Raw genomic sequence first — 22,893 nt, 5'->3', positions numbered from 1 at the left:
TCCCCTCCCAGGATCTTGCCCACTTCTGGCCTTCTAATGGGGGAGAATGCTGGAAGACAGGGCTGTGCCAGCACTGCTCAGCAGCAGCCAAAACTCCTTTCCAGATGCCAGTGCAAAGCACAGCACTGTGAGGGCTGCAGTGGGAAAAAATGAACATCATCTCAGCCAGACCCAAACACCAGCCCAAAGAGTTAAACTGGAGTGAGAAGCTTTGGACTGGGTTGGGTTTCTGTTTGTCAAGCACAGTTGGGGAATGAGGGTGGAGTATCAAAGCCATTCCTTCTTCTCTCATACTGATGACAGATTTATCATTTTGAAAACTAAGACAGAATTTATGATAAACTTTCATACAGTGAAAACAAAGTTTTTACGCCTCTGTAAACAGAAGGCAGAAGGAGAAGAAAGAAAAAAAGTTTTGACTTTAAACCCACCCCCCACAAATGTCCCATGTTCACACCCTTCAATAAAAACTAGTGCCTGAAACGTGTTCAAAGAAGTTTGATTTAAAGGAAGGGAATAAAACAGGTTTGATGAAGTTTGATTTAAAGGGATGGAATAAATGATACATGTCTGAAGATTGCCTTATAAATGATTAAGCAATGCTAAAAACTTCAACTCAGAAATCAAATTCATGGGCAAATTTGCTGGATGGCATATTCCATTTTTGAAATTTATGATGGAGATAGATATCTGTTATTTTAGAATTGATCTCCACCTCAGAATAAGATCTTTTTTTCTGACACCTGCTGGAGTTTTTGTTGGCACATTCAAGTCTTTACTGTCTACTACTGACTTTTTATTTCTATAACGTCTACTCCAAAAGGGTGACATTTCCAAGCAAATCTTCACTGTCAGCTTCCATTTGCATGCTTTGCCAAAGCTGATGTTTTTTTTCATCAGCACTTCCACAGAGGTAAATGGATTTTTAGTGAATCAGTGCTCCTTCATTTTCTGATTTTAAAGCATTATTGAGTAGGGAATGTAATACTTCAGTGGGAGAGCACTGTGGGCAGATGAACATCTCAAATTGATAAATAAATATCGAAGTGTTTGTTTTTAAAATAAATGCTGGGCAAGGCTGGGAAGTTTGGTTTAGTATTCAGAGGCACTGACAAATTGTGACCTGTTCCTTCTCATAGTAGCATACTAACTGAAACTGATGTTATGCTAAATAAATGGTTAAGCAAATGTCCTGTACTGAATGGCCAGCTCATGCTTAAGACTTTTTAGGCACGTGAGACCTAATTAAACCACGAAATTCTGGCAAAACAGTAATTCCATTCAATTGTATTTTCAGTTTTAAGTTGTGTCCCCCCCCCTTGAATTGAATCCCTGTCTCCTGTGAGTCTGAACTCCATAGGGATCTTTCCTGGCTGAAGCAGAAATGTTCCCTTTTTGTAGGATATTGCAAAATCTCCCTTAGGAGATTGTTCCTGTCCTAGGTAGATGGAGGGGACTGCTGAATTCCCAGAGCTAGATGGGGCCTGAAACAGGTGCTGCCTGGAGGAACAGAGGAAGGCTGAGACTACTGTATGTGTGGCTCAAGTGCTGGTGCTGCCCCTGGCAGCTGTAAGGAGTGTCTTTCTCCATCCCTGGCCACAGATCTCCTGCGTCCAGAGCAGACACAGGGATGCCCTGGCAGCAGCTGGCAGGCAAGGCGAAGGTGTAACAAGTAGTGGGCAGACATGCAAGAGCCATAGCATGATTTAGGCAGGGGGTAAAGGAGACAGGTTCAGTCCAGAAAGGGCAAGGAGAAGAAGGAGGAGGAGGAGGAGGAGGAGGGACGTCTCTGCAGTTTTTGAGACTATACAGGGCACTGCAGGGAATATCATGTCTGTACTTAGCTATGCCCTTGTAAACCCATGATAAAACACTTGAATTGTATCCTCATCTGGGGTAAATTACATTAGAAGCACTAACTCCAGAGGCATTGTTTTAATTCATTCCAGCTGAGCAGTCGGCAGAGAAGAGATGTGGATGAAAGATGCAAGTGCAAATTACTACTATTTTTGTTTTACCATGACATGTATGTTGTATTTCCTTGTTAGATATATTGCAGTTTATTGTAGCTGCTGATCGTTGTTGTTTCTTATTTTAGCACAAGAAAAAGATCTCTGCCTTTGAAAGACATGAAGCACAGGACTAATAAAATATCAGACACAGTACAATAGCAAACTCCTAAAAAGGAGATAAAACAGATTACACAAAATAGCATGTGGTAGGTTTTACGAATAAATAAATGGCTGTACCTAAATTTTTAATGATGAATCAAGACCTTGATGATTCATTGAAAGATTGGAGCTGTATGGACTAAGGCTTATTCTGGAGACAGAGCAGGAAGGAACAAAACTCTGTATTACCCAGGTGCCAAAGAGAAGGGTTATAAATTAAGATCTGATCACACAGTCACAACAGCAATAAAATGGCAGCCCTTGATACTGTATTAAAATCTTGGCTAGCATGCACAGAAAGAAGGGGAACCCACTCAGGTGTTTAAGAAAGCATACTAATAGATTCTAATCTAGCTCAGGTTTTAAGATTATTCTAATTAGAGTCATTTGGGTTTTTCTTCTGGTTATTGTTAGACACGTAAATTTAATTACCCTGCAAAAAATTGGTCCTGGACACAAAGATAGGAAAGACAGACAGATCTATACTGGATGCTTGTGGCCAACTGTGAATTATTAGAAAGTTACAGAGAATGTCAGGGACTCTAGGAGAAGTAGCTGTAAAGTAGGCATCAAACCCAAGACCTGCATGACCCTGGCTGTCAGGATCATTAGGATTCAGTCCTTTGCTACAGGTTAAAGGGATTAAAAGGGTAGAAGCAGCAGTACTGTTATAGGAAATTGTTCAGTACGCAGTGGGGAAGCTAATTCTCTCCTTGCTTTCAACCAAGATGGAAAATAATTAAATAAAGGGAATAAATTTAAGGTGATATATCTTCTGTCAGGACTGCAGAGAGTTGGGATAACATGGTAAAATAGATCAGAAGAGGTAGAGATTTTCAGGACAGGACATAAAATTTAGAAATGTAATATGTATTTATTTAAGTGGTTTCTGTATGTTTGCCTTAATTTTGCTGCTTTGAAAAGTCTGTTTTCCAGTTTTAAAGAAATTTAGCAGTTGTAGGCCCCTATACACCTCAACAAAAGAATATCATGGGATCTTGGACAAATTCAAATAAAGCCTACTGTTCTCATTTGAATGCTCTGAATGTCAATCTGATTTCTGCTGATAGAGCTGGCCCTTCTAGTATTTGTTTTAGGCCTGATTTTTAGTTTTGCATCAAGTATCCCCCTGGCAGAATTATGGTCAACAAAGGAAAGACTGCCTCTTCATTTCTATATCGTATTTGACATGTGTAGGTTTGGCTGTACGTATTAAAGTGTTGTGGTTTGGGCTTGCTGGTATCCCCCACCTGAACCATTGTCTCATTGCTCATGGTTGAATTAATGATGTGAATGTCTAAGAAGCCATCAGGTTCATAAATCACCAGAAATGAGAGGGATAACTCATAAAAGTCTTTTCCTTTTGTTTAGCCATTTATCATTTTGCTTGCACATTAATAAACAGAGCTCCCCTGAGGTAAGCCATAGGAAGAAAGATTTTTCTTCCTAATTTTCCTCAATCGTAGCCAGTAGATCACAAATGAAGAGAGCGGACTTGTCACAGTGTGCTGGTGTCTCCCTCTACCCATCACTGATAACAAATAAATCCCATGAAGTACCCTGGTGGGTAATTATTTTTGTTTCCATAACAGGTGCCAGGTTTCCAAGTCCGAGGTTGTCAGCTAGACCGAGCCGTAAGCGTACGTTGTCCATATCCCCCCTGTCTGATCACAGCTTTGACCTTCAGACCATGATACGGACATCTCCTAACTCCTTGGTCACCATTCTCAATAATTCTCGTAGCAGTTCGTCAGCCAGTGGCTCTTATGGCCACTTATCTGCAAGTGCAATAAGGTAAGAATTGTATTTTCTACATGAATTGTGTATTCTCATTTATGTGTCACACACACACAAATGTTAACGTATACTCACATCTTTAAGTAACTTGTGGGGGTTTTTTGTGAATACGTGCATTTTGCAGTTTCTATAATGTGTATTCACCTGAACTTAAAGTATAAAATATTATTTTCTTGCTCAGAAAGGTAACCAGAAGGAACTTTTTGGCCTATTACTGTCCAGTGCAGATAATATTTTTGTCTGACCAGTAGGAATAGTGTGTGTTTTTGAGTCCAGGAATCCATTTTCAGAGAAGAAACTCTAGGATACGCTTGTGACTTAATTCACTTGGGTTCTTCTAGCTATAGATATGATGGACAGTGAAATGTTCCTACATTACAATCATCAGAAAGTAAAGAAGAGAAATATGGTACTGTTCAATTCAAATGTTTGGCTTTAACTTTTGGGTATTCATCTCCAATTTTTTTTTTTTTTTTCATGTGTTGAAAGATATGACATTCTCTGGCTAATTTTTTTTCTCTTTTTTTTGTGGCACCGAGGAAGTACTGTCATCAGAAATTCTGTGATTTTGACTTGGCTGCTTCACTTGTGTGTGCAAGAAAATAGTCAGAAATGGTTGTTCTGGAGGCAGAAGAGCAGAGTAGCAAATGAAGAGATGGACAGAAGTTGTACAGAGAAGGGAAGAAAAATAGGGCACAAAGGCGAGGACACTAAAGGAATAGTGTGAAAACAAAAGAGTGGAAGAAAATTAAGAGCTGGAGCAGGAAAAATGGAGATGCAACTGCAGAACATTTTTGTATTTGTAGCATGGCTATATGTTAACTGAGAAAAGCTCCTTTGGTATTCTAAAATAAAATCCCCCACCTCTCCAAAGTGTCAGAAAATGTTGGGCTTGCAGTTATAACCCTCAAAGAGTGCTTCTGGGCCCTGGCTTAACAGCAGCTTCCACCTTCAATTTGCAGTGAGGCAAAGGAGCAAGTCCCTATAGCAGTTTCTTGAGATGGGGCACCCATTTTAGGCAAGGCTCAAAAACACTACCAAGATAATGGGTTTGTCCCCTTGTGTGGGCTGTTCACTTAAAAAGTCAGATTTGATGAGCATCGTGGGTCCCATCCAACTCAGAATATTCTGTGAAATCTTGAAATGCTTCTGTGGCAAAAATGACACATTTACAGCTTTGAAAACAGGCTATGGGGATTTTCACTCCTGGAGAAGATGGGGGGCACACAAGTGGTGTGTTAGAAATCATGAGCCTGATAAACTCTGAGAGTGACAACACTGTAAATATTGATATTTTTGTAAGTGCTGTGTTTTCCTTTTTAAGCACTTGTAAACAGTCATGCTTCGTAGCTCTGATGTACTTGAGTAGCTGTGTAGTAGTTCACAGGTACAGTGTCATAGCTCTGTGAAGTACAACTTCGCAGTCAATGGAGCCATGGTCCCAGTTATGAAGCCCCTTAATGAAGAATGCGATTTATGTCAGTGGCTGTCAGCAGTTGGACCACATCTGTCAAATACATGTAACTGTGTGGAGGTGTGCTATCTGCACTGTCATTAGGGTGGGATGGCACTTAATAACTAAATTCCTTTCCCATAACTTGTGACTTTGGTAAAGAAAATAGTGCATGAAAGTTGGCATAGTCTCTGCAGTGGAATAAGTCTTCTCTCCTTTCACTTCTCCAAAACAAAGCTGGAGTCAGATGAATAGTTTTGTTGAAGACAGTTGTGGAACTGGAGAGAGTTGTGGGCAAAGACTGAGTAAGGATTCTAGGGAGCCTTCAAAGTGAGTCTTGTGAACTGGTGTCACTGAAGAAAACAATGCTTGTGTGGCTGAACCTGTGGTTGACCAAAGCTTTCAGCCCCTCTTGGTCATACTTCCCAGGAATGCATAATACAGAATTTCACATGATTTTGAATTAAGATTTTTTTTTTTCCATTTTTATAAGGGTATGTCTATTCAGCATGCAAATTTGGAAATGTATACCTCCATTCTTCTCAGTTGAAAGGAAGGAAAGGGACAGCTCTTCTTCCTGCTTTTCAGCTCACCTCTGTTGGTACCCTTTTAACTTCTCCAGTGTGAACCTGTCTATATAAACCAAAATAAACAGTGATGTAAGGTATTAAATACAAACCACATTTAATTTCCTTAATAAATTCCAAGACTAAATGCCAACAGGACTGTCACTAAAACCTAATTTATTATCCACTGTCTTGCAAATAATGCATTCAGCACAAGAACTGTTATATTGAATAAAACCATAGGTTCATCCCATTTAATATCCTGTCAGCAACCATGATCAAAGTCTATAAAGAAACATTTCCTGGTGTAAAATCCCAGCTTCTGGAAACTTGCAGGTTAACGTCATCAGAGTTGCTGCAAGAAAATGGTACAATTCAGCAAGCCACTAGATGGAATTGCAAGACAGGAAGGATTTATACTTCCTATAATATCAGTAGCATTAACTATACTTAACATTACACAATCCTTCTACTTCTTGATATTGTTTCCCATCTTTTTTAATTTAGTCCAAATAGTTTACACTTGGCAGCATTCTTCATGGTAAATACCTATCTAATGCTGAATATTTCCAAAAAACATCAGCAAGGTTATTAATTTATCCAAATGAAGTTAGGGAAGAAGAGATTTTTCTGTACAAACTAGAAGAGCTATTGCTTACCTTTTTTACTGGGAAGCTGAACTTTGCCAGGAATGTTGCCTAGAAGATGTAGATGTGATCTTTGCTGTTCTTGAGAAATTGTCCCATTCAGCCAAGTGATAAGCCCTTAAGAGGTTTCTATTAGCATGTGTTAAATAAACGAAGCACTCAGTCCAGGGCCCACAGAGGGGAAGGAGGACCTTTCCCTGCAGCTGCAGCTCTGGTACCTCCTTGGGAAGCCTGTGGAGTCTCAGCTGTCTGTCCAGCCATAACAGTTTTGTGAAACATAAAGTAGTCTTTAGAGGAGACAGGAGACACCCCAGAAGCTGTACAAGCTAAGCAAGTTGGTGTGAGATGCCTTTCTATAGCACAATGTAGACTTGCAGCAGCAGAGAGAAAAGGCTGCAAAATAAAGCACTCAGAAGTCAGTCATTCGGAGAATGAAGGTACTGCCCCCTTGTGATTGTGCTCTGATACCATCTTTAACTTCAGGGTTGCACGGTTTTTGTAGGGCCCCTGTCTTCTTCAGTGCACAGCCTGAACATCCTGAACATCCTCTGTGGATCAGTGAGGGCCACAGGACACTGCCTCACCTGTTCCAGGCAGCCTGAAAGGGAAGGGAGCCTCGTACCTGGTTGTTTGCTCCCTGGAGGGCCTCGTGTGCTCCTGCATCACAGTTCCAGACTGATACTGGGCAAACTGAGTTAGTCCAAAGTGTCTGCCAGGCTCAGTTTGTCTTCTGGAGTCCCAGCCTACCACTCTTAAGTCTTCAGTTGAGTCAAATTACTCACAGCTATGACTTGAAGATACTGACAGCTGTTTTGGACACTTCATATGCTGTGTCATGTTTACTAGCCCAGATCTTCTTGCCTGAAATTGGGTGACCTCAATGAGTGACACTTTTTGCCTCCATCTTTCTTTGATTCACATTCCTGTGCAAAATGAATCCTTCCCCCTCACCTCAGAGGGAGGTTGAAAGCATTAATGTTTTGTGAAGCAATTAGATTATACAGTGATGAGCACAGTGGAGAAGCTCAGGAGGGTGTCAGTAATTATTTATTCACTGATGGTTTAAATACAAGGGAAGGAAGGCCTATGGGCATTACTCTGGGCACAGAGAAGAAAAATACCAGAGGACCTCTTGCTGAAGGCTACCGTGTGTCTTGTGGACTGAATGAGTTAAGAATCATGCAGAGGGGAAAAGGGGTGTGCTGTCACATAACTAAAAGCTTATAAAGCAAAATAAAAAGTCAGCACATGAAGATGTGGGCAGGTTTACTTCTGTTATGTTTAATTTTGTGGGTTCAATGCTCTTTTACACTCATTTTTGTAAAGGTGCTGCTTGTGTTAAGAAAGTGTCTCCAGAACCTCACTGGTCTTTGCACTGGCTAAAAAAAGAGGCTGAAAGAGTACATCCTGTGCTTCACACAGCTTTTCAGCATTGGATCCTCTGTATGAGCACTGTGGGATGCTGAGGATGAAATCAGGTGAAAAGAGCCACATTTTGGTCTCTGTTTGTACAAAGCCAAGCACAGAAGGGCTCTGGTCTTTGACATGGATACTACTGTAGTTTGAATAATAAATACTAGTAGTTTAATGCAATCCAGAGAGAGCTTGGCTTGGCGGGTGCTTTGCCATTGTCAGCTGGCAGTGTAGTGCTGTATCCTGACTACTGGCTGAGTACTTGAAAAGGAGATGACACTCCTGCTGACAGCTTATAGTGGATCTCCTTTAGCACACCAGGTAGAGCTTCTACTTTGTGCATTTGAAAACACCTGGTTTAGGTCTCAGCTGGGAGAGATTATGCAGAAAGGAGGTGTGTGAAATAGCATCAAATGAGGATAATCCTTCATTTGACATTTACTCATTTGGTTACCTGCCTCAGTCCTGCAGTGCAGCACCCCTGCTATTAATCCTTTGTCAAGACGTACTTAATGTTCTATCTGCTACCTGTGACAATTATTAGACTTTGCACTTCAGTAGCACTTCTTTTTGAGAGACAGCGTGGTTTAGAGTGAGTATAGAGGGGGTAATCACTTCCCATGATATTAAGAGTACTGATTCAAAACCTTTACAAAAGATTAACTGGTCTTTAATAAACACAGGAGGCTGGGACTTCATGTTCCGTAAGATTTGAAATTTAGAACCTCTAGTCCCTTGGCAATGCTGTGATACCAAAATTATAAAGTCAGTCAGAAAATGATCTGAATTCCCTGTCAGATCCAAGGTGTTTAAATCAGTAGTTCCACCTACTACAAGAGACTTTCTTTGGGTCTAGGCAGATAAAACTGGGAATATAACTTAGCTGTCTCATAACCTGTGAAAATTCAGTTTCATGTGAGCAGAAGAGCCCTTTGGGATCTCCTTGAAGGTTTGAAAGAAACTGAGAAAACACAGTAGCACTTTCTTTTTTCCCCATGAGCTGCCCTGTTTCCCTGATAGTATCAGAACAATTAACATAGCATGGTTAATTACAGCCAGACTCTGGCTGCTCTGGCTCCCATCACTTTGCTCTGAGTTGATCTGAAGCATCAGGGAATGGTGGAAAGGATATTTTCACAAAAAGCACTAGAAAGGGATAGCTGGGTTTCTAGGGTGAGCTTAGACAGCAGTGGATTAACATCAGTGAAGAAGAGTTGTATTTCTCCAAGCAGGTATTGGATTCTTAGTTACTTCCTCATCTCATATAAGCTCCTCGTATAGAATGCTTGCTGTATAATGAGTCAGTGCATTGTATCTAGAGATGAGTGCCTAGGTAATAATTTCTCCAGTTTTCCTTTACAAACACAAAGAAAAAATCAAGAGAAAAATAAAAATAGAATTAAGATATCCAAATGAAGTACAAAGATATCAACAGAGAAAAGTGAAAGTATCTTTAGCAGAGAGACCAACAGTCTAATTATACTCTGTTGAAAAAAAAAAAAAGGAAATAGTATCCTTTTATCAGGTTTAAATTATCCAGTTTTTGAATTTAACAGAATGTCTCATGGTTATAAGACAGGAAGCCCTCATGTTCTCAATCCTCCTTCTTTATTCAATATTTTATATATTCTTATTATGTCTCCTCTTATTCATCTCCTTTCTGATGTTGTTTTCAGTCTGCTCTTTAGAGTTCTTGCATTGTCTTTTCTGCTGATACTGTCTGAAAGTCTCCTTCTACTACATGCAATAATATTCCAGGGGAGGACCAGCAATTCAAATGCACCATGATTTTTTCTAGTTTTTTTTTCCCCTGGCCAATTGTTTTAACATGTTTTTTCCATAGCTTCATGTTGATCAAATTTTCATTCCTTCATTGAATTCTGCATTGAGACAAGCAAGTGCTTCTTGTCATTTGTCTCAGTTAATTTAGAACCAGTGTATGAGTAGCTCTGACTCCATTTCAGTATCGATATGCATCTTGCTATCAGTATTGCTCATTCATCTAGCGTACTGGGCTCTAAAGATAACCACTTAGCTTTCACCATGCTGCTCAAAATAATTTTGTCACATATGCAGATATAATTTTTTCATTTCTCAACTCCATGCTCAGATTGCTGACAATTGCACTATGAAACAGAAGACCCCATCTGTGAATTTGTATCTAATCTTTACTTAAATCCGACTACTTTAATTCTTACCTTTGATTGATGTTTTAGACTGTAAGTTGTAAGTTTGTATATTTCTGTAACTATATCTGTGTAAAAGGACACAATCAGATGCTGGTTAATGAAGTTAAAAAAGACATATTTAGCATAGCACAGGTAGAACAAAATACATTCACAGCAATATTTTGCAAGAAGCTTGTTATGATAGAATGTGTAGGATAAAAAGTTTAATGATGTAATTATTATTATTATTATTATTGTAATTAGCATTTATAGGTTTTTTGTTGTTTTATTATCACTCTTACTGAGATCTGGCTAAGTTAGATACAGAGCTGACTTTGACTGAAAGCCTTTCTTACATTAAAAGCTTTCTAATTAATTGCATGCAATATGTTGTAAATGAAAGCTTTGTTTCAGTTCAGACTGAGTCAAATTCAGTCTGAGTGCAACCCCTCTGAAACAGGTCCTACTCTAACTAGACCTTCACATATGTGCAATATAGGGCTTTATTCTCCATGGTCTTGTACTGTGGTTAATCTAAAGAAGGGAATATAATGCTCTATCCTGCAATAATAGCTTCATTTCATACCTTCTTTCAGGAAGTGTGAATGACAGAGAAGTGCCACAAAGTGAATAAAAGTGAAATTCACCAGTATTACAGAAAGTTGCATCTGTATCAGGCTCTGTGGAAATATAACCATGCAGCTGGCCTCCTGCACAAAGCTCATGTAGATTATAGGAGGGTGACATTCAGGGACATTGTTTCAGAGGTCACTCACACCTCGTGTTAGAAAGTGGTGGATGCTTCTCACCAGAAACACCAGAACCATGAATGGCAAGATTTCTGCCTTTGGAAAGTGCAAAATCTAAGGAGCTGAGCAACATAAAGAATGCAGACTATGCAGGCACCTATTGCATGCACATTTACATGTACAGGTGCACCTATATACAAGTGAGATTACGTATACATGCCTGTAAATCTGTGTCACAGATCTTCTAATTAAAAGCCCGTTTGAAGCAACTTGCTCCAGACCAGCTCAGTGTTGCTCAAAGAGTTTAAAATCATTGAATCCAGAGCAGTATTAGTTCCAGCAAAGTTCTCAAGCTAAGACAAGTGTGCTGGAGTTTAGCACTTCATTACTTCATTTTCAGACCCTAAAAGCAAGTATTAATTAGCACTTTGAATGTAATAAATTTTACCAGGTTTAGAAGCCTGAAAGTGCTTAGCCATGAATTTAATTCAACATTATGTTTGCTAGAAGCAGCATCAGCTTGCATGGAGGGAGCACAGATAAATTATGCAAGGTACCATTAATTCAAAGTCCAGTTAGGATACTAAGGATTCCTTCACAGGAATAATCCAGTGAGAAGGACAAAGCTGACAGTGCTGTCTGAGCACATAAGGTTAATCAGCGTGGCCCCACTGCTCTCAGTGAAACGATGCCATTTTACTCTGGGTATGGCAATATATTCATGAAGAAAAATTTCACCTAGCCTAGCAGATAAAACAGAATAGATAATAAGGTAAGCTGAAGAGAAACTACAAACCACAGACTGTTAATTTTAAACTGGTAATAGAAAGTAAAAAAATAAAAAGGAGCAATGATGTATGTGAATTGAATGCAATTGTACAGTGATGGTTATTATCTGATGAAAACTGGAAAACCTAGTAAAATACATGCTCTAATTTATTAGATGCAAGATATGTCTTTTTATGAATTCATTTAGATGACTTGTCTCTAAGTTAATGATTTTTAATGCACCATGTCAACATTACAAATGCAGAAGGATATTTGAAACCTAGTCATTTTTGAAATATTTTTTCAAAGGATTTCAAGTCTCATACCTGCATTCAAGATTACAGTATGTCTGTGATTCATAGTCAAAGTCTGTGTTTCATAGCCAAAGTTGGGTATTGTTTTCCCCTGTACTTGAGTAACATGCCATAAAAACTACTGATGACTTCTCTACATTGCCTACTCAAAGCACAATGTTGTCAGTTAAAAAATTCAGGGAGAAGAACAGAATTTAAAGCACAATTTTTTATTACTAGAAGTATTACATATATTGTGGGTAAACTGCTCCAAACAGAAGTGCATTTTGAAGTCTTCCTGTAATGCTGTTTGGTTTTTGTTTTGTGTCTAAGATACTTGAAACAGTAAGAGTTTCTCAAATCTCTTAAGGGCTGCAAGGCTGCCAAGTGATTTGTCACTCATGTGTCCTGAGCAATTTATCATCATTCACTCTTGCAGGTTGGTGCCATGAGGAGAAGTAGAGGACAAAGTTAGAAACTTCTTTTTACTCAGTCCTGTGTGTTTGCAAGGAATGTACTTAATTCCTGTTTCTGCCAACTCAAACAACAGGAGATGGTTTTCTTACATATTGTTACTGGTTGCTTCTTATCTTCTGCATCCTTGTCTAAGGAGAACTCACTGGCTTGTTTTCTTCTACACCTCTTCTGGGGTCTAACTATGAGTCTGTCCTGCTGACTGTCCACAGCTTTTCGCATCTGAGTATGCAGTGTTCCTGGCTCCATCTTATAGATGTACATTTTTCCATCAAAAGATCTATATAAACTTCTATGCATGAAGTCAACTTACGCAGATTCTCTCAGCACCCATGGCTCAGCTCCCAGCCATGCTTACATATGTCCTGTATTTCGAATAGTGGCTCCTACATGGCAGTTTATCATGGGATGAATGAAGCTGTTTCCTCTATTAGGTTTTATTTTTAAAAAAACAGCAGATGAGCACGTGAAAAGCTATATATGGTCACTGTTAACTTGTGACTTGTATTATGACTTACTTGAGATTACTGTGTCTGTAAGACCCAGGTTTTAGGATGGCACTTAAGGACTTGCTGAAGTCAGTCCCTCTTCTGAAGTATTTAAGAGTTATTAGGGTGCTTTCCTGAACAATAGCTGGGTCCACTAGTAAAACAGAAAGGTGCTTGTTTGCCTCTCAACAACTTTCATAAACAATTTATAAGGACTTTGGAAATAGAAATGAAAAACTGAAGGTGAAATCCTGGCCTGGTCTTAGTAAAGGATAAAAGCATCACTGAATTCAGTGAGTCCTGATATTCTTCCAACATTAGTGGTTTCCTACTAACCCAGATTTCTGTTTCCCTTGTTCACAGGCTTCATGCAACTCTTAAGGGACAATGAGCCAAAATGGTGACAACTGTACCTACTTGAATATGAGTATTATATATATTGTGGGAAAACAAACAGAAGTGCATTTTAAAGTTAACTAGGTGTTATCCTAGTTTGTGATGATCAGCTTTATTGAACATGAAGGCAGTCCACCTAGAAATTACTTAGCCCTTTCTTGAACTGGGGTTCTTTTTGGAGGGATTTTTATAATTTGGTGTAAGTCCCTGATGGCAAGAACAGGTGATGGAGGCTGTACAGCAAACAGGGAGTGCCAAGGCCCTTCCATGAGTCAGGAAGGGCCTGCATGTCCCTGTGCAGTGCTGGTTGCAACCTCCCTCGTGAAGTGAGTGTTAGGATTGTGAGTGCAGCACCCAGACATCAAAGACCCTTCAAAAGGCCAAAAGGCCTGAAGCCCTCTCCTGCCCCATGGTCTAGATGGAGACAGTGTGTCTCACTACACCCCACATTCCTGTCCGATGACCTGTTCTACATTGTTTTATTTCAAAAGATGCTGGACAGCTGGGGTACTACAAGAACAAGCAAAGAAAAAGATCAGAAGTCTGAAAAATTATATGGATGAATTGAAATAGAGTTTACCTGGTTTTTTTTCCAGACTGCACAGGAAGAAGGCATAGAAATAATTTCCAATATTTGAAAAAGAAAAGAGAAAGGGGAAGGCAGATAATGAGTGCTACGTGGAATAACAAAGTGCTAGATCTTCAGTTGACACAGGAAATACTTTAGACAGAGGATAGGAAAGAAACTTTTAATAAGTATTATACTAAACATAATATGTTTCTATATGAATAAATAAAGATACCCCAAAGAAACAAATTTATCTTTCTGAAGTTTAAAAATGTAGGAAAAAAACCTCCAAAAAACATCAGAAATATCCCACTGGGTAAAACTAAGGGTGTTACTCCAGTTAGTGTGTCTCTGATGGTGCAAACAGGGGATTCTATTTAAAGAAGCACATGAGCCCCCCTGCTTGCTCACTTTTGTTCTCTTAGTGCTTTCCCAGCATTTAGGTTAGCAACTCCCAAAGTATACACTCTTGCTTGTTCTCTTCAGTATTTCTTTATGGACATGTTGTCTTAGGATTTGTCTAGTCACATATGAACCTGCTGGCTATGTCTGCAGCTATTCCAAAAGTTCACAAATGCTTTTTTTAAACTCTTTCAAGTTGTTCCCCTATGTCTTTCATTAAATGCTCCCTCATTACCATGCTTAGGAAGCTCTTGTCCTAAAACCTTGCAAAGCAGAACCAGAAAGGGGAAAGCACTCAGATACTTGTGCAAGTCTTCCATGCATCTTTGTATTTTATAACACAAAGAGGGTGCCTTCAGAGACTTTGGGAAGAAAATTACTGTGATATAGTGAGACAATCCTTGTAGTATTCACAAAATTGAAATCTCTTCATTTTTTGCATTCTTAGGCACACCTATGCAATGCATAGGAAAGAAGGATTTTTTCCTGACTAATTCACAGATGTTTTGTGGTAAATTCCGCAGCTGTGACCAGAAACTGAACGACCTTGTTAGCAGGACAGCCACAAAGTAGCCACAAAGTTTGGTTTTGATTATAATGTCTGTTTTTCTTCTTCTTGAAGTCTGTTCTTTAAAATTTGATGTGCTCATGTAATTGCAATGTAGTTCACTGCCCTGAATTACCTCCAGTGAAGGGAGTTTGAGACTTTGCAGATGAGGAGAAGAGAGACAGACAGACTGACAGACAGACACAGAAGCCCACTATATGATAAAATAAATGATATCACTGATGGGCTTTTCTGTCAGTGTATATGAGTTATTGAATGCTTAAGCAGAAATATTATATGTTTCTTCTAGCCCTTATTCCTCATAAAACTCAACAACTAAAAAGATAACTGGCATGTAATTTTTAGTGGCCATACATGCTTTCATCTTCTTTTCCTTTTCTAGTTTGTTTAAAAGTCTGAAACAGAAATACAAATTAAATTCCCTCCAGTGGTATAAATTTTCATATCTCAGTAGGTAGATGGATGGAAAAGATTCCTAGTTCATTTACATTTCTGTGAATCCAAGATTTTTTGGAAGTGGCTGGTGTTTGGAAAATATGAACAGTTGGGGCAGGAATCTCATGTACTTCTGGCATTTGGATTTTGGGAGTCTTGAGCTCTCCTTGTCTGAAATGCAGCCTCTTAAAACTATCTTAAAAGAAACATGACTCAAAATGAGGCCTCTGGAATTACTCCTTGTTGGTTGTTGGTTTGCTACTTTCAGGTTTTTAAGCATGAATTTCAGGTGGTTCCTGAGTGACACTGCATTTATAAGCCGACATGTTGGAACAACTGGAGAAGGGCAGCTGGTGCCACTGTCCACCGTTCCTGCTGGTGCTGGCCGCCTGGCAAGGAGGAAGCAGTGTGAGCTTGGCAGAGCCAGCAGGAGAACATATGGTCAAGGCTTGCTGGTCAAGGCAGAGGGATCACATGGGGCTCTGGGCTACAGAGATTCCCCATCCATCCTGTATTCAAGAGTTGCTGAACAAAGTGCCGTGAAAAACTTTGAGAAGGAGGGCAGGAATCCAGGCCTTCTCTTCCCAATAGAGCACACCATGCCAGCACAATGTTGAGAGCTTTGATTTATTTTTCTGCTTTTTGGCCCTCAACATTAACTTCATTGTATGGTTTCTGAAAGGCAGAGAAAGACCTACCACCTTCTGTTCTCTTCAGAACCTTCTGATCTGTTCAAATCAGAAAAATCCTTCCAGGCTGCCCAGTGACAGCATCTTGCATGTGAATGACATTAAACCCAGCCAGGTCAACTTGCCTTATGAGGAGCTCTCCAGAAATAGCTGGAGAGAATTGTTATTTGAAGGCAGCTATCTGAGCTATTTAAGAAGTCACTCTGATGGCTGAACCATTGTCTCCATTTCTGAGTTACTCCCCTTAGCTGTGCTGGCTATTCCTCTGCTCCCTCACAATCACCTTTTCATTTCATTCTGAGATGTTTGAAGTTTGGAGGTAGAGGGAATGAAGTGCAGGTTTTCAGGCTCCATAGGAAAATCCTAGTCCCTTAGACTCAGCCCTTGCTGATGAGCACAGGGTAAAAGAAAGATACTAAAGAAAAAAGGATTCCTCCTTCCCCTAGCACATCTGTCCAGCTTTGTCTTAATGCATCTGCTGCTGGTGTCACTGTTTTCCAGTAAGGACTTCTAGCTAAGACAATGTCTGTCTCCTATACTGTACTTTAAAATTTTGTCAGTGCCTGGCTTAGCATCCTCTTTGTGGATACTGCTTATACAGTGTTAAGATAGATGTAGATAAAAAGGACATCTCTAGCAGGTAAAATCTATCCTTTTGGTGGAGGCCATTTTAATTTATGTCGGCGGGGGAATAACAAGTATACTTACTTAATGTTTAAGCACTGCACTGCTTGAGTCATACCATAGTCTTTTTAGCATGTAGGGTCTGAAAGACATGACAGAAGTTTTGAACCAGGACTTGAAAAGCTAAGTATTGTTGTGCATGGTCAAATGGGAAAAAAAAGTCAAAAAAATCCCCAAAACTCAACCTGTATTTCCAGTGTGTCTATGTGCTTGGAACTGCCAATGAAATCAGTCAATTTTTTTTTTTTTTTCTTTTAAACTGACTCATCTGAAGGGTGAAAGTCTCCTAGGCTTTAACCACTCACAGAGAAAGAAATAAAATACCTCATCCAAACTGTTTGTGTCTCGTGTTTGTTGATCTTGGTGAATTTGACTGCATCTTCAGGATGGTGCCGTCTAGTGTTTGAGTGTCTGAGGTGAACTCAGTGTATGTGTGGAAGCAAAAAAGACCAGGTTATAGTAAGGAGGCTTTATTTTTTTTTTCAACCTCATGTATGGCAGTGTAATTGTGTTTTTTTTAATGAACAGACCAGAGTAGTTACACTTAGTAATGTTTGTTCACTAAAAAGGAAAAGGGGTGTTAAATCATTATGTTCTTTGATGAATGGCTTGTACACTGAAGAATAAATTGAACAAACTGGCATAGAGCTCAGTGAACATGAAATCAGCTATTAGAAGAAAGCTTGTGAACAAATTCTGAGCCTGATATGCATCTTTTGATTAATGTCCTATTAATCATCCATAGTGGCTACCTTAGCTAAGTCGTGCTGTAATCATTCATGGTTGCTTACAGGAACACTAGCAGGGACTATAGAGCTTCAATAACTGAATATTATTACTGATTTCTCCCTAACTCTTGCTGTGAACAATTACTGTTTTCACTACGTTTCTGCCTCCCTTTATTAGAAGGAATACAATGCAGAATGAAAAGGGAGTTCCTTAAAGACCAGTAAAATTCTCCCAGGGTATTCTTAATGATATTCTGTCCTAAATGGGCAAACTATTGTAATGCAGAGTTCTCACCAGGAATAATAGTAATGTAATCACATTGAAGCTATCTTTTTATGGACTGTACTCAAACAGACAAAATGTATAGTCATATTAATGAACAGAGAATTTTTGTGGAATTATTACTTAAAATGGTTGAAATTATTTTGGCTTTTTGTATTACAGTATTTTCAGTTAATGTACTTAGCAGCAACAGCAATTAAGACTCCGGACTCTTAATTTGGATAAATTTGACATTAGAAGAAGCCTTGATTCTTGGAAGGTATAATGCCCACACCTCTCTCTTTGGAGACCAAATGTTTTATATTCCTGTGGCTTTTTTGAACTCTGATAGTTCAGTGTATTTTTTTTTTAATCAATGAAATTATTTTTCTTTTTTTTTTTTCTCTTTATGGCTTGAAGTTATTGGCAAATATTTACAGGAGGATCTCTTACTCCTGTGTGTGAAGACTTAGTTCCACACCATTTATTTCTCAAGTGTGACACAAAGAATGCTTTTGCACTACCCACGGAACAGGTCCTTAGATGGCAGCGTAATTTCCTTCTAAGTCACTGTGGTCTGGGAAATACGGTGAAGTAATGAAGTGATGACAGGTATTAACATGCATAATGGGCTTTAATAGACATTTAATGTTGTTTTACTGGAAGAAGGAGAAGTGCTTTCCCATTGGAATATTTCTACATTGGAAGTCATTGATCACCAATTTCAAAGGGGAAAGGTTAATCCATCAGTTTCTGTAACCAAACGGCACTGATGGAAATTCTTTAGGTGACATTCTGGATGAACTGAGCTTTCCATCTTTGCAAACAAATGAGTGATATGACAAGCATGGTGTTCAGAACGCATTTAACCAATTGATTTTCTCTCCTCTTGTAATAAGATCTAGAGACATATGAAAGAGAGTAGCATGAGCCAAGATTAAAGGAACTGCTTCATACACGCGAACATAGGGGAACTGCATTATCAATAAAAGTACTATAAAGCATGTAGGCACCCATTCTTTTTCTTTATATAAAGTTTGTTATTGCAATAAATAGCTGTTATTGAACTGCCTGCCTTTTATTTCAGTTTTTCTGAATTTTATTTCGGTCAGCTTTCTGTGGTTTCCTGGTAGAGGTTAGGAAAAAATGTTATGTTTTGTTATTGGTATCATTTTTGTACTCACTAGTAAATCCAGGGCAGGCCTGGATTTAAAATCAGGATTTATCATCCTTTGGGGCATGAAGGGGATATGAGGGGGAGGGGGAAATCTGGCTTCAAGTAGTTTAAAGATATCAAATATGTTTTAAAGTTTTAATCTGTATGGTTCCTTACCATAATGATCCTCATCTTTTTCCTCCCTCTTCCCTCCTTTTTCTCCCAAATTCAGCCCTGCTCTGAGTTTCACATACCCTCCTACACCAGTATCCCTCCAGCAAATGCATCAGCAAATTATAAGTCGTCAGCAAACCCTAGGTTCAGCCTTTGGACACAGCCCTCCACTCATCCATCCTGCTCCAACTTTTCCTACCCAGAGACCCATCCCTGGCATCCCCAGTGTCCTGAACCCTGTCCAGGTCAGCTCTGGACCTTCTGAGTCCACACAGGTGAGAGACAACAAAAGAAAGTTTTGCACCCCATTAATTTAAAAATTAAATAAATGGCATTGTCTGGATGGCAATTAATCACCTCTGTCACTGAGACCTGTCGATAGCAGTCTTCTTGTAGCTCTAGTGTTTGCAGTCGCTGCATTATGAATCACGGGAGCGTTGGTGCAGCTCCTGATTGGGAGTGTGCTTTTTAGTCCTCATAAACATTCCAGTGTACTGCAGCAGCTTCTTGTTCCATACTGCCTCTCCTCGATCTTATGCAAGAGCCTAGTAGAGGTGGGGAGTAAGAAAAGAGGCAAAACACATCAAAAAACCAATGTTTTAAAGATCAGCAGCTTCAGCTCCAAATCAGATTGACCCTAGGATATACAGGGTCATATTCTGCCCTCCTTGTACAGCTGTGAGTAACCTGAAGCAAGTAATTCAGTGAACAAGAGAGTAACTCGGAGACAGTGAAGAGGATTGAAGGTTTTTTTCTCTGATTTGTGAAAAAATTTGACTTAGTGAGTTTGAATGAATCATTTCCATAAGGTGTATTCTCAAAAGCTGGGAATGAGCAGCAGTGAATCAGGCCCCTAATATGGAGTTTAACACGGTTTGTGATTTGCCTGTTATTAACTAGTGCTGTTTGTTTCTAGATGACCTGGGATATGTTATTTATCAGTCTGGAAGCTGTTTATCTCCTGGCTAGCTTTTACAAATGTAGAGGAAGAACATACTGCTGTAGAAAACGTATTGATTTTTTGTGGGGTCCCTGCAAGTTCAGATATCACTAAAGGATCTCTCGATTCCTACAAGATCCATTTGCAGGTGTAGATAATGGTGTTCAGTCGAGCACAACAAGAGAAAAACAAGATTCTGGCCTGTTTATGTCAGCTATTTTGCTATTAACTTGTGAGAATCCAGGACTTCATCTAGGATTTTTTTGGTTCAGTCTCACACTAGCATTCAGCTCTTCCTCCAGTCCACCCATTATATTGGGAAAAATAGTGAAGAAGCTGAAATCTTGTGCGCAGATATTAAATGCAAAACCTTTTCTTCAAGTGTGAAAAAATAAATGTTTCTCTTGTGTTTGTTTGAGCATGCAGTGATTTTCCTTTTCAAAATTGCCTTTCCAAAGTTGTAATTATGTGCAAAATCAAGTTCTTACTACCTCTCGCTGCTCTGAAAAACACCCAGCGTAAGTTTTTAGCAAGAAATTACATCAAATGCTTCCCCTCCCACTCCCTCCCTGCTCTGCTACAAGGTTGAGCAATGCAGCTCTTCCATGAGTTAATGCTATGTAATCGAAGAACAATTTAATTGCATATCCAATACAATTAACAGTGCAGCTTCTCCATACAGAGTCACTGAGCAGATGCTGTGTATTTTTGTTTGGAGCCACATATTTATTGCAGTCTAATTTTGTCTTCTTCTGGGGGGAAAAAAAAAACCCACCTGCCTGCAGCAGAATAAACCCACCAGTGAATCTGCAGTGAGCAGCACAGGAGACCCCATGCACAACAAGCGCTCCAAGATAAAGCCTGACGAGGATCTCCCGAGCCCAGGAGCTGGAAGCATGCAGGTATGGCAGCCAGGTTCCAGTCATGAGCCTTTCCTCTTGTTGCTGGAGGGAAAATTAACTTTTCCTGTGACACACACGTTTTCAGGCTCCTTGCACTTCGTGTGCTGCGCACACGGGCAGCCTCTGCTCGCAGTAGTCGGGGCTAAAGGAGCAGCTCCTGGGGAGCAGGGTCTGTGGCAGGATGAGGGCAGAGGGGAAGGAGGCTGATGGAGAGACACCTCTGACCAGTCAGAGCACACTCAACGCTCTGCCACGGAAAAGTGAACAAGAGACATTCAGGTCTTTATTAAGAACGTGTTTTCTGTTCAGCAGAAATACTTAAGGCCACCTTGACTTTTACTGGGTCTTAGCACTGTACTGCATTGAGGCTCCAGTGTTGGGCTCCAGTCTTGTTTGCTGTGCTTTCTATACCAGTTAAAGCCACTGGTTTTAGTAGAGTGACTCTTGATTTACAATGACTCAGGGGAGATGAGAATCAGAGCCTCAGTCTTGCGAGTGAATCCATGAAAGCAAAGCAGAGGCCTAAATCCTTCAGCAGGTTTGAAATAGAAAAATAGCAGGAGTGCATAATCTGAACCAAATGCTTACACTAACATCTGATTCTTACCCTCAGCAAATAACAAGGAGATTGAGGCACCCTGATGAACTAGAGGTGGGAAATCCTAACCCCAAAATGAAATACTTTCTTCCCCTGCTCACCCCTTTTATGCACATGTTAAGGCCAAGAATAGACTAACAAGTAACTCCAAAATTACCAGTCTGCTCTTGGAAAGGTTTTAGCATGCAAACCTGTTACTGTTTTAGCAATGGAAACACACTGGATTACTGGTGATCCAATTTCTGTCCAACCCTAGTACTAAAATCAAATTCCAATTAATTCAACTATACTGAATAGTGCCTTTCACATTAGCAGTGTCACCGAATCATGAAAGCCAGGTGCACAAATAACAAGGTGCTTAAATAAAGTGTGAGGGAAAACAGGCCATTATAATTTATTTTAAATTGAAATGTAAAGGGAACGAAGAATTTATTTTATGTGCATAGTTTGCAAATGGCTTCTGGCTTATCAGGCCTGTTTTGGGCTTCTGTATTTTGTAGAATGGAGTAGCATAGTGAAGTGAGAGTAAAATAAAACTCCCTCCCCCGCCTCCTCCACACACACACCCCCATCATCTTTCTTTTAATGCTGAAGTAATTCACTTTTCTTCCTCCTCAGTTTCAGAATTTCCTCTCTCTTCTTCTCACCCCTGTTTTCTTCCTCTCTCCAGGAACAGCCAGAAGGAATGACCTTGGTAAAGGAGGAAGGGGACAAAGATGAAAGCAAACAGGAGCCTGAAGTGGTCTATGAGACAAACTGCCACTGGGAAGGCTGTTCCCGGGAGTTTGACACGCAGGAACAGCTAGTGCATGTAAGTTAATGGTATTCAGGAACTAGGTTTTAAAACTACGTGACCTTTTTCATGGGGGTCAGGTTCTGTGACCCTATGCTGAGTCAAGTTTCTTAGCTAACAGAGCTGCAAACTGGAGAGGGGTTTATGAGTTTCTGAGAATAAAGAAAACTCGAAGCCACAGTGCTTGACCTGTTCAGTCAGCTAAAGCTTAGTGTAAAATTCAATAAAGTCTTCCACAGAGATTGTAATGGCTCTGATCCTGTAAGCCAGCAAACGCTATTTTGAGTTAGAGACTTTGATAGTTATTGAGTAATAGTAAGCTGGACATGAATGATTATTAACCTTTAGCCAAGTTTGATTTTTTTCTCCCCAAAGGGGCTGTAACAGTAGAAATGGGTGAGGGGAAATTTTTCCCTTCCCTAAGAGAGGTTTTGCTATCAATTTACTGTTGTGTGTAAACTGAAAGGGATTATTTGGCTAAATAAATGGGGACCGAGTTACTTCAGTCATTTTAGGAAAAGCAAACTATAATCTTTTCTGTACTACACCAAATATAAATTCTATTTCCTTTGTTTTTATTCCTTTTTTCCACCTCTCCCAAATAAACAATT

General features: G+C 39.6%; 1 protein-coding gene across 5 annotated transcripts in view; it reads left to right on the top strand.

The window, feature by feature from the left end:
- The window catches only part of GLI3 (GLI family zinc finger 3), a 206,183-nt gene that overhangs the window by 142,943 nt on the left and 40,347 nt on the right, over positions 1-22,893 (top strand). For 4 of the 5 annotated variants that reach the window (XM_005529928.3, XM_088056135.1, XM_088056140.1 and 1 more), the window contains 4 exons: positions 3,764-3,965; positions 19,108-19,324; positions 20,775-20,891; positions 22,160-22,300. In XM_005529928.3, coding sequence (XP_005529985.1) covers positions 3,764-3,965; positions 19,108-19,324; positions 20,775-20,891; positions 22,160-22,300 — 677 coding nt within the window. The remainder of the gene's footprint in view (positions 1-3,763; positions 3,966-19,107; positions 19,325-20,774; positions 20,892-22,159; positions 22,301-22,893) is intronic. The other variant, XM_014258681.2, reaches the window with a different exon arrangement.

Source organism: Pseudopodoces humilis, chromosome 1 (genome assembly GCF_049639895.1).
Source record: "Pseudopodoces humilis isolate 2021_Gansu_Grassland_sample_001 chromosome 1, ASM4963989v1, whole genome shotgun sequence".
Taxonomy (NCBI): Eukaryota; Metazoa; Chordata; class Aves; order Passeriformes; family Paridae; genus Pseudopodoces; species Pseudopodoces humilis.
Note: the sequence above shows the minus strand (reverse complement) of the source record. Positions and strands in the feature narration are given on the sequence as shown.